Here is a 12,976-nt window from a genome sequence, read left to right as displayed (position 1 = left end):
GGTGGTGTAATGAAATCAGTACTTTTCAGCTCTTATTTGAGCCAAGCACAAGCCCATGGTTTTTCCAAAGGCGATTTTGGCATTTGGATTGGTTGGATATGAACAACATGAACCACCTGTAAAGGAGCAGCACGGGCACTCTTAGCAGCTACCCGATAACCAGCAAGAAGGCACTTGGGCACCAACAAAATCCCTGCTGCACGAATGGAAGACTTGACCATAGGGTGAAGTTTACTGTCTTTATTATCAATCAAATTAACAGGGTTCACAATTGAATAGCATAACGTTTCCAAGAGCTCTCGTCCTCAAAACGTGTCACGCCATTTAAACCATCTGTGATGTCACAAAACTAGTTGCATCCCAAAAAACCTAGTGGGGAAGGGAATTGGTTAATTAAGGAAGACTATGTAATGCATGGAGGTTAGTATAATGATTGGATAGCCATATTGTGTGGCTCCTCTTAGCACCACCTCTAATGTTGCAAGTTAGCAGGAAAGTAATTGGCCACTGCAACATAGTGAGCTTAATGTGAAAGGTAGGTAGGGATTGAACAGAACCGGTCTGCTCAGCCTTGTGACCCTGGAATGCTACCAGGCTGAGTGAAACTCTTTAAGGCAGGGTTGTCCAACATGCGGCCCGAGGGCCGCAATGTGGCCCTCCATGCCATTTTATGGGGCCCTCGAAGCCCAAGAGCACAGACAAAGCATTGGGGTTACTTTTGTACGTTTTGTATTTATTTTATACACAGCAAGCATTGTGGCTGCAGTTTCAGGGTAGGAATTGTAGTCCACACACATTACGATTTCCATTGGCTGAGAAACAGCCAATGGAAATACTGTCACCATGCAAGGCACGTTGTAGTGGAAATAAATAACTGCCTTGCATGGTAACAGTATTTCCATTGGCTGTTTTTCAGCCAATGGAAATCATAATCACGTGATGTGTGTGGGTGGAGTGACAGGCACACAGTGCCACCTTCACACATCTGCGTTGCCGAGCCCAGGGCAGAGCCTGCGTGAGCCAGCAGCTCAGCCCAGCCCAGGTTCACAGTGCTACGTGCGGTGCACACCGAGGCCTAGTTCTCCTTGCCTCCAGCAGTGGGAAGTGCTGCCTGACATATTTCCGATGTATGTTTGCGGCATGCAGTCTTTTGAGCCTCTGAGATACTGCTGGCCAGATACACCGAAACACAAGTATCTGGCCAGCAGTATCTCGGAGGCTCAAATGCAGCGTGGGATGCCTTAATGTTTGTACATTCTGCCTCGGGAGTGAGGGTACAATTTGCATCACTTTTTGAAAAAAAACCTCCCCCTTGGGTACTGTTCAAATTGCATCACAAAAGGAATGAATTCCCACATGATTTTACCGCATGTGGGAATTAATTCCTTGCCAAAATGGCTAGGCAACACAATCACGCCATTCACGCCATCCACATCTGGAAAAGCAGCACAGTGGGTAAAATGCCTGGGGCTCTATCCAGTTTTTGTTTTTGCAGCTGACAAGTGCTAACCTGGACGAGGCAAAACAGCCCTTGGCAGGTGTCCGTGCCCCTGTCGGAGGAAGGCCAGCTGCAGGAGTGATTCTTCACAGCGCATAACACCGTAGCCCACCAGATCCAATGCACTGTGGGCTTTACAGCAGACACCATGAGGTCATTCCCTCCCCGGTTCCTACAACATGGCCCTCAGCTCAGCTGGAGTGATCCAATTACTGGCACACCGGCCACCCCTGGGCGCTGGGAGAGGAGGGCACCCGGCCATGTCTAGTTCTTCATACTTTAAGATTGTGCTCACATTGCGTTTCTTCAATTAGGTTCACCTTTGGGTGATCGTTTTTCCCCCATTTTATCTGTTGAATTGGACTGTGCTTCTTTCATTAGCACAGAAGTAATGGATGTATATTACAGAGCTAAGCTGCTATATGTATAGGGCACACTGCACAGGCAGCAATCAATCAATAACACAGAAGAAATGAATGTGTATTCGAGAGATAAGCTGCCATATGTATTGGGCACACTCCATAGGCAGCATCTCTCATTTACACAGAAGTAATGAATGTGTATTACAGAGATAAGCTGCATATGTATTGGGCACAACACTGCACAGGTAGCATCAATCATTAAGACAGAAGTATTAGAGGTAAGCTGGCATATGTATTGGGCACACTGGACATGCTCAGGCAGCATCAATCATGCTTTGTAAAGGACAATGTTGCCCTAAATTGGGAACAGCCAGGATACACATGTTACTACAGAGGCATATTTTGGGCACAACCAGCATGACAATGTGTTACATCAGTGACAGTGCTGTCTTACACTGTGGACACACAGATAATTAAAACGTGTTGTGTTGTAAAATGTTGTCTGCTGTTGGTCACATGGAATTTTCATGTTCCCCTTTAGAACTAATTATAAACGTATGGCTTTTTGTTCAGTTTTTCTGCTGTAAAATGCACCATTTCAACCCCATATTTGAAAAAAATGCTTGGAGGGGGGAACCCCCCCCACAACCCCCCCAACTCCTCCCTAGATCCTTATAGCTCCCTCGCTACGCTCAGTCGCCCCCACTATTTCAGGAAAATATTAACACATACACACTGAAAGAAATCACAAACAACTGACCTCGGATCATTTTATGGAGGGCCTCCCTTAGATACTCATTGCTCCTGACACCAAAATCTATCTTTGGGACTGCAAGGCGCATCACTGCCTGTGATGCTATTGTGTCAAAGGTCACACAATATCGCTTTTTAAATATACTGCTTTGGGTGAGGTTGTTGACTTTCGGCTCGCCGGCCCACAGGGTGAAAAAAAGTTAATGCTTCGGCCCCACATTCAAAAAGGTTGGACAAGCCTGCTTTAAGGCGCAATGTAAGCGATCACGATGGTACTGTGTGTTCCCAATAAGTTGCCATCTCTGATCGCCTAGGCCCTGAGACAGAACATTCAGCTTTTAACCTGTATAGTAATTGTATCTTTCCACTTCTGGTTTGATGGGAACAGCTTTCCTCAATCTACTGTGAATTAATAGGCTCTGTCCTATTCCTTCGGATCACATGTGTAGGGACCACTGAATGAAGATCTTTTGTCTGTAATTATGAGGATTTTATTCATTTCAGGTGCTTTATTACTGTGGTAAACTGGAAACCTTCCATCTCTGCCCTTGGCGAGGCTTTGCTCAATGTCTTCAATGCACTGATGGCTATCTTTGTTCTTATGACCGTTCATGTTAGTCGCAATTAAGCCTGAGCCAGCTATGTATATGTAGTCTTAGGCATCTTGCTGTTTCCACGTAGCTGAAGATTTACTGGTGTAAGTGTGTCAGTCCTCTAACTATTGTGGGTCATAAGCATTTGTTTTGTCTGTCAGTAATAAACTAAAGTGTTTGTGTAGCTTCGTGCATGAATGACTATTTGCTTTATGTCTAACGCATCTATGTTGTGATGTCAGTGGTGATGTCATCAGCTCCGTCGAGTCTGCAGTCAGTGAACTTGTTTGATTGATGACAACTGTATATATTCAATTTCCGAGACAAAAGTGCCCCAAATAGCTACCCATAGATCTTGCACAATTTGTTGGAGACAAAAGTTGACAAAAATGATTATACCATCTTATCAAGCATATGTCAAGGATGGAGTGGTCGGGTGTCTGAAATTATATACAAAAGTTTATTCAATGTAACGCATCATAAAATGCTGACCATAGGGTCAAATGCAAAAAACGAAAACATGTACAAAACACATATACAGTATACAACCTGGGGTGGTTGTTTCATAATAATTTCTTGTTTGACTGCTCTGATTCACTTAGCCACAGACAAAAATAGAGGTGATGTTCGTAACCACAGGGTGTTTGAAAGTAGTTTATTTTTATATATATATATATATATATATATATATATATATATATATATATATATATATATATATATATATATATATATATACAAACAGCCCCCAAATGACAGTGTCAACAGTAAAGATCTGTTTCCAGCCTTGCTAGTAAATACAATCAGCCTTTTTTTATTTTTTCAAACATGGGCAATGGTTTGAAGGCTTTCTTTAGGGCGCAAGATCACTATGATGTTTCGAATAGACTATATAAAACAGTTTAACAGCACAAAGAAACTTTTTGTTTCATAGCACCACGACCTACAAAATTCATTTTGTCTATTCCAATATACTCAATTTGTACAGAATTTCTACCAACAACATTAGTGTTGAGTGCACATCATTTAATTTCATTTATCTTCAATACATTGTTTATGAAAACTGCTATCAATTCTCACAATATTGTCAATTGCAATTGGTCCAGCAATACATGCCATATTTCACATTGCTTGTACTGTGTACTAGAAGACAAAAGACTTTCTATACTCCTTGTGTCTAGCCCGCAGAGACCCTGGCCCGTACCAGTCATGTGCAGCACAGGAAGCAAAAAAGTACCTCATTAGATGCTGTTCAGAGGTATGCACAAGTTATTTCATGTTAGATGCCCAGGATTCTGCCGGCGACCTCAGTACAGGAAGCCTAAGCGAAAAAACTTAATGGGCATAAATTGCTGTTCACAATTACACTGAAGGGCAAACCTCATACTGTTTGTACTGCATACCTGTTAGCGCAAATCGCGTCTTATGCTTACAGGATTTTTTATTTTTAAACGAGCGGTGACCACGTTTGTGTGTCCATGCTTAGTTCAACCTTTCACGTGGGGGACGCTATACGGAAAGACAGGTTCTGCTTACTGTCAGCTAAGAATAGGTGGACAGACAAAATCTCGATACATTTCCCGGACGACATGCATATCACTTACTTAGTTCAGTGTGAGTTTCATTGTAGGAGAATCCCTGCCCTCGTCTGTGTGGAATGAATTACCACTGTACGCGCGGTCATGTGATGTATAATTCAAACGTGTCTGGAGATGTTACGTTGCTGCACGTCATGGTCAAGACTGGGGCCGCCATCTTGGGTGTGGAACGAATGAATATCTGACAGATGTAATCAGAGTGCACCGTGCTGCTTGCACCATAAGAGCCATGGCGCTGATGTTTAATGAGGGTGGTACATGGGTAGCATTCCATGTGTGCCAATCCAATAGTGCAATAAATATAGGGTAGACTCCAGCCACAGAAACATGCAAAAAAAGCATCCGAAAACAAGGGTGTTTCTCATGTGTCCGAGCATGGCTGTCAAAATCATGTATAAGGTCAAGTGATTTCTCCAGTAGTGAATCCCAATGTGAAACGGCACACCGCATTAGTGGTGTTTCAATTTCCTCAATCGGGTACGGTTTGAATGACTCTCCGAGCGAATAACGTTTCTCACACCTGCAATACATCATCGATGGTGAGGAAGAGCCCAGGAGTGATGTGCATCTCCCGTTTCTCTGCCTTCAGGCTGCAAGTTGGGTGGGGACATGAGGGTCACATTTAGGTCTCCCTCTTCAATCTGGATGGCAGAAGCTCCAATACTGCAAGTCACCTTGAGGCCGTTTAAGGGTATGGTCTAGTCTGAGGCCACAAAGAAGTGAAGAGTGCTCAAAGTGCAGATATGACCTTAGTCTCTGTCAATGTTGGGAACTAATTTGACATTCATGAAGGTCTAGTTTGTTCCCCATTGAGGTTGGAAATGGATTGAAATTGATTGAGAACATTCTTTAGCTCAGGGAACGAAAACAAAGAGCAGAGGCCAGAGATGAGTTTGAAGTTCGCCAGAATCTCAAGATGTGTTCAATTTCTTCAAGCAATGCATTCCACCTGCTTAACACACTTACTTGCCTTTACTGACTTAGTGGGGAGAATTCTTTGACACTGTGAATGAGTGGCTTATAATTTTTTTTTTTTATTATTTATTTCATTTGTATAGCGCACAACAACCCTTGGGCATTGAGGCGCTGTTACTTGAGGGGAACTTAGTTACAGGGAGAGGACACATGGGGATAATGTTTGTGATGATGCCGTATCTGGGATCTGTGACAATTCATGTAAGGCAGGAATGGTGGTGGACTCTGTAACAGAGGTCCCACATAGGGCTGCTTTAGTCTCAAGAACATTGGATAGCAAAGACGTAATTGTATCTTTTAAAGGTTGCCATGATGTCATAGTTGTGATATGGTTAACTTGACTTTGTAAATGAAAAGCCACACTACTGTATTGCGAGGAGGATCATCCACCACCTAGCAAAAGCCATCACCAATATAGTGTCTGAGACCACCCTGATAGTCGCTATCAATTGGCTTCTTTTTTGCAGATAAAAACTTGTATCCCTTCTTCTGATTTTTGTTTGGTCGCCCAAGCGCTGGCGTTGTCCAACCTAGATAGTGGAAATGTTGTTCTGGATGGCCTACCTGCCACTAATCTGTCACTCTCCAAAGCAATTTTATTTTCACCGGCTTACTTACGCACCAGGACAAGGAAGTTGGATTGTATCATATCAATTATTATATATTTGTGCTGGATTCCTCTACACTTATGGTATGCCTTTAAACTCGCTTGTATTACTCTTAAGGCTCTCGTGAGATCCCAGCTAATTTATTTGAATTAGAAGCAGCAGCTCTCGGTTGGTACAAGGACAACAAGAAGGAAGAATGTGTGCAGACTTGATATTTTCAATGAGTACCCTGGAGAGGGGGGGTGGCCATGTGGAGGCTTGTAGCAGGGGCTTTACCACACGGTACAGCTCCCGCTCTGAGCCTCCTCAGAGCGGGAGTCCGGCATCTTCCCTCTTCGGCTTGCCAGGTAATTGCGCTTCTCGTGTCCCATCCCCCACACACAACCCCTTTCCACTTACTTTCAGGTTCCTTGTTGGTTGCCAGCACCTGAACTGTAGTGTTCCCGGTCCAACTCTGACGTCCGAATGGCTGCCATGGAAAGGGAAAAGGGACTGCGAGAAGTCCCTTTTCCCGATCCATGGCGGCCATCTTTTCTTTATTTTCTTAAGTTGCTAAAGACGAATCCATAGTTTGATAACTTAAACACTATTAGTATCCCGGTGCAATGTGCCGAGATAGAAATAGCAATAAACCCCAAGTTAGGGGGCCATTACAGCGTCGGGTAATGCCCCTGGGCTATGGTTACAGGCCCAAGCAAAGTTAATTATTCTAATCTTTCTCTAATGATGCTTTTTGATTAAAAACCTGTTGTCTTTACACAAGTTGTAAAATAACTAAATGAAAATCATTGCCAATTTATGCATGTTGTTGAATAACATGTTGGCTAACAAAGCAGTGTAGGCCAAATTTCAGTGACCCCCAGATGCACACTTTTGGGAGGATGAAATGAGATGTCCCCACAAGTAATTTAGGTGCCGAAACTTCATAACGGACGAAACGTTGGTCTTATAAGGAGGCGTAACAAACCGATTGTCAGTGCAGGCCTCTACCAATTAAACTCGTTAAATCGGACGGTTATCAAGCCGCCTGATCCTGCACCTACAAGGATCGTATTCTGAAGCAGCAAGAGGCTGAAAGCTACAAACAAATAAGCCTATCCTCGATTTGGATAACACAAAAACAAAAAGCTTTCAAGGCAAACTACTAGTATATACTCTGGTCCAAGAGCATTTTGAAAACAAAATACTTTCTTTTTTGCATACTTAGTGTTCCGAAAAAGGCTTTATACGTTTTATGAGCTGCACAAAAGCTTTTCTATTCCCTCCTGAGGATCTGTCTGAATACTTAAAACAGTGAAACGCGTGATTTACAGCTTTAAAATAAATACCAAACTATGGACAAACAAAACAAATTGGACTGTTCTGTTTATTTTCCTTTCAACAAATAACTTCGCTGAGGGCGTATTTTCAGTGGTTTTCATCTTTTTTTCTTTAAAAAGACTATCTAGTGGTCTTAAATCAGCCATCACGCATCTACAGTTCTTTCACACTACTTCCATCTGAAAGCCTAGGCTGCAATGGATTTTCTGATACAGCAGATAATCGTATCCTTAGTGAAGGCCTTCTCTTAAGGCCTGCGCCCGCTGTAAGGCAGTTGATGGTACACAATCGAAATTTGTGCTAGAATCCCAAATTGGCCCCATTTAAATGGCGCCAGTTATTAATATAATTGAAAAAGCCACATCTGGAAGGGCGGAGCAGGTTCTAAAAGTTGGTGATGGGATCAATAGGGAATGATTGTACGTTGAAGCCTGGGGCACTGTGAAAAGGAAGTGATTGAGGGACCTGAGTGAGTTAAGCAGTGACTTAATTATTACATTTTTCTAGATCTATATGAGCTATGTTTACATTTACCAAGGTGCCTCAAAATGTGCAAGGAGTTTCTTTGGAAGGGACAGTGAGCGGTGGCTCTCTAGGGAAACCTGCTGTATTTTGTTAGTGTGGTTGCAACGCAGGTAGGCACCAATGGAGAGGGTTGGAGTGGCAGGTCGGGACCCATCATGGAGGGCTGGAATTTTTGGGGTGTACTGGTAGCATGCAGTCTAAGCATGGACTCTTTGATATTCCAACAGTAGTAGGACCGTAGAGGTTTGAAGGCCACAAACACCAAGGAAAGAACTCCAATGTATCACAGGAACAAACTGGATACCCACAGTGAGTAAATATATTATGTATCTCACTGGTATCGATTTATTTTTTTAATACAAAATAGATTTCTTATTGATTGCTCTCAACTGAGTCAGCCTTCCTTGAATAGGTCCCGACACCTGCAGGCTACACTTGGACAACTGAAGCACGCACCCAACCCACTTTGCTATCGGGCCCCGTATAGAATGCCCTTCACTGAAGTTGCCAAATTGACAACGTTTTGGGGGGTAGTATTGTGTTACACTTACAGACTTTATCATCAGCTGTTCGAAACGCAGATCATAGGTAAAGGGAATAGGTGGGATGTTACTGTACTCCAATTGTAATTGGTTCCATTTTATTTTTCAGGTGCACGTTTTGGAGCAAAAAGCAATGGGGAGCAGTAGCAGCACTCCATTTCAAGGGATCCCTGGGGGACGAGGACCTTATACAGTGGGCTGTACAGACCTGATGTCCGATCACACCGTCCAGGTATGGCACTTTTATCTTGTATAAGGGACACTGACATTGATTAGCCAGATTGATGTAGTAATATCTGTGGATTTTCTGGCAGTTTTCGCAATGAAGATAAAACGTTCTCAGCTTCATCATACCTACTATCATGTGCCATTCCCTGAACGTGAATCCTCATTCAATCGCATGGTTCTGATGTTCTCACTTTTGGCTCAACAATTAGGCAACCTATGGCTCTCCAGGTGTTTCGTCCTACGACTCCCATAATGCCTCACCATTGAAAGCAGTGGATAGGACTGATGGGATTTGTTGTAAGTCAAACAATTTTGGGAGCCTCAGGTGACTCAACGCTGTAAATAACTAACTATGGCCCTCATTACGACCCTGGCGGAAAGCGAAAAACGATGGCGGAAATGCAATACCGCCATCGAATAGCGCTCGGTGCGACTATGACCCGTCACCGTAAAGTACGATGCCATTAGCGACACCGTAGTGAACGCCAACGCCAACTGCACCAAGTACGCGCGCGCGCGCCATGCGAAACCGTAATTAGCACCATGGCGCAAGGGTACGCGAATTCCGACCCTAGCGGACATGTACTTAACGCCATCAAGCACGGCGGAAAGTACCATTCCGCCATGGTGAGAAGTACGGCATCGCGAATCAACCGTAAACGGCCCCACTGAGTGCCTGTACACCGCTCCCTGGCCACATAGTACAACTCCCCGTAGGTGCAACGAAGTCACAATGCAACCAGTGAAATGTACAAGTCACCCATGCATGCCAACGAACAAAAGAATCACAAGAGGGGCCAATGGGAGCTGCAGGGCACAGATGGCACGAATACAGAAGCTATTCCAATGGACATGACCTCAGACTCCCACCAAGAAACGCACGCAAACACAGGCACCTGTGACCAGCAATATTCCGATAATCACATCATTCCACCAATCCACCTGGCTGACCGGCATCTTTCACACAAAACCTAATCCCCCGCCCCTGAGCATGACATCATCCAAACAGTCATATTGGCAGCCCTCATCCCTGACCTCACTGGGCTTCGTAGGCAAACGCGCCCAGCACAGTACCACGCAACTATACTCCGAAGCTGGAACCCAATGCAGATCTCCTCACAATACATCGCTCCCCAAATAGGAATATGCCACATCACTTGCAAAGAAGAACGCTACACGGCCCATATCAGAATAGAAATTAAATGCACAACAAATTCACCAAGCCCATACAGCCATTAGGCCATGAACTCCAAAACACATTTCACCATTGTGGGCTGCATTCGCAAGAAATGACCAGCTACTTCTTGTGTGACGCCCTGTTCCTTCATGGTACACAGGGGCTACATTCCGTACGAAAAGGCAACATGGAAGCGCCTAGAACCGCAGGGCCGTCCCAATAGGGAGGCACTAGTCCAGCTGAAAGGCCGAAATGTTGCTCCGAGCCACTAGTACTGCGTAAGGGCATGTGGCCCATTGGCGATCGTCCCATAAGATCGTAATGCTGCTCCACTGATTAACACGAAGCAGCAGGTGTCGGGAGTAAAACACATCTGCAGGAGTGGCATACAGATGGCAGTGGCAAAAGGGGAGGAGATACCTGTCAACCAAAAGAAAAGAAAAAGAAAAGAATGGCCATCAGAACTACATCCGAACAACTCACCTCAATGATCACACTTAATCCACAGCCATATGCAGGCTAGCCCACTCCAAAGGATCATCACCACCCCAAAACCACTTGCGACTCATAACTATCCATATCGAGGTGAAAATACCATCACAAACGAGTGTACCTGTGCATGCGTCAGTGAAAACAGAATCCATCAGATGGGATTGGTAACGTGCATGGACACAAGTGTCTGAAGGCGCGTCGAGACAGGGAGGGCTCAACAAGGCCAGATAGACGATGGTCCCACTATGGCAGCCCTGCATCACATAGCGCAGGGGAGGCGGACAGATTCCAAGAAGCCCTGTACATGGCAAACACTGTATCAAATTATCTGCCCATGCATCCATTCATCATTCCCTCATCCCGTAATGAGAACGCCTGTTACCATACTCACATAACATGTGAGAATTCCATTGAGTCTGTGCGTTATGCAGCCTGCAAAATCCACTGTGCCCCAGCCCGTAATTCCAGTGTTGTGAAGTAACATGTATTTGGGAACGTCCGGCCTCATCATCCACTTCGCTATTGCGCATCCCAAACTATTCATATCAATCATTGCATCCTCGCCATGGCCCCTGTCCCAAGGACACTGAACAATGGAACGTTATATTTGCAGTCAGACCTGTGGGCATCTCCTCGCTGCTAGCTGAAGACCGAAAGCGCCGCCCTTCGAATTCCTCATTTGCAACATCACGTCGAAAAGGCATCTATGGCCGCTTGAAATCACAAATTAATCCATCTAGTGCGGCTGTGTGTGAAAATGGCAACTGCCTTCACTCACAAATGGGAGGCCCCGCCCGTCGGTGAACCTCGGTACAGTGATGCATGAGGGTCCACCGTTACTCGAGTACTACGTTCCACTGACCCTTCACAAGTCTGTTCGCGACTGCAAAGAATGCATGTGAAACAATGGGACCATAGCCGAATGAACATATCAACCAATGTTACACGGCCATCGGGTACTAATACATGATTGTAATAGCAAGATGCCATTCCTCGAATTGCAGCGTTGTGTGCGGGACGTGCTCGCCCAAAGGGGAGAGCAGCTTGCACAGGTGGAATGAATCACCACAGGTGGAGGCCATACAGCCTGAAAACACATAAATTGCACGCCCAGTCTCCTCCCACAACCACTCCGAAATGCTACCGGCAGGACTCGCGATGTTGGCCCTGGGGGACCTGATAGCACTGCAAGTACTCCAACTCCAAGAAGAAGACGAACACCAACTACAACCGGCCGCACGGAGGAGACGCAGGAGGAGGAGGAGGGCAAGGCAGGGCCAGCAAGGGCTGCCAGCACAGCCACTACCACCACGCAGGCAGCCCGCAATCCCACGCCTCCGAGCACATCCGTTCAACCTCACTGATGAGCAGATCCACACCCTCTACCGTTTGGACCGGGACACCATAGCCGCCATTGTGGACATGACACAGGCTGACCTTGTCAGCATGATAGATAGCCCAACCGCCATCCCACCCCTACTGAAGGTGGTGTCTGTACTCCCCTTCCTGGCCACAGGCACCTACCAGCACACAGTCGGACAGTTGCATGGCATTTCTCAGCCACTGTTCTCACGGACACTATTGCAAGTGCTCGATGCCCTCCTGCAGCACGCAGACGACTACATCTCTCTACCACGCTCGGAGCAGGAAATAACCAACACAAAAGTGGGATTCCATGCACTTGGCGGCATACCGGGTTGCATTGGTGCCATCGACTGCACCCATGTGGAATTGGTCGTCCCACATGCCATGGAGGCCCAGTACCGCAACCGAAAACAATTTCATTCACTGAATGTACAAATGGTGTGTGACTCCAACAGGATCATTACACATTGTTGTGCCCGATTCCCTGGATCAACCCATGATTCTATGGTCTTGAGGAACTCTACAATACCACGCTACATGGAGCGACACGCAGGGAACAGATCCTGGCTACTCGGTGAGTCTCATTTCATGCATGATGATGTGGGGTATGTGATGCGGCAATGACCTGGCAGGAAGGGGGGGGGGTGCGTACGTAGCAATGGCATTCCACATAATTCGTTTATCGTCCACATACAGGTGATGCCGGATATCCACTGAAGAGATGGCTCCTCACACCAGTCCGGAACCCACGGGACCAGCATGAGGAGGACTACAACCATGCCCACTCACGTACCCGTGTAGTCATTGAACAGGCATTCGGCCTACTGAAGACTCGTTTCCGGTGCCTCAGCAGGTCTGGCGGGGCACTCCTGTACCGCCATGAGAAGGTTGCAAAGATGGTGATGGCATGTGTCATGCTCCACAACATGTGCGTACGTAG

The 12,976-nt window shown here is 45.7% G+C and overlaps 1 protein-coding gene across 7 annotated transcripts in view; it reads left to right on the top strand.

The window, feature by feature from the left end:
- PLA2G7 (phospholipase A2 group VII) overlaps positions 1 to 12,976 on the top strand; it is a 314,769-nt gene that overhangs the window by 54,351 nt on the left and 247,442 nt on the right. For all 7 annotated transcript variants that reach the window (XM_069605817.1, XM_069605818.1, XM_069605815.1 and 4 more), the window contains exon 2: positions 8,884 to 9,006. In XM_069605817.1, coding sequence (XP_069461918.1) covers positions 8,884 to 9,006 — 123 coding nt within the window. The remainder of the gene's footprint in view (positions 1 to 8,883; positions 9,007 to 12,976) is intronic.

This window comes from Ambystoma mexicanum, chromosome 4p (assembly GCF_040938575.1).
Source record: "Ambystoma mexicanum isolate Mex_15411 chromosome 4p, UKY_AmexF1_1, whole genome shotgun sequence".
In the NCBI taxonomy this organism is placed as follows: domain Eukaryota; kingdom Metazoa; phylum Chordata; class Amphibia; order Caudata; family Ambystomatidae; genus Ambystoma; species Ambystoma mexicanum.
The sequence above is the reverse complement of the archived record's forward strand: the minus strand, read 5'-3'. Positions and strand labels throughout refer to the sequence as shown.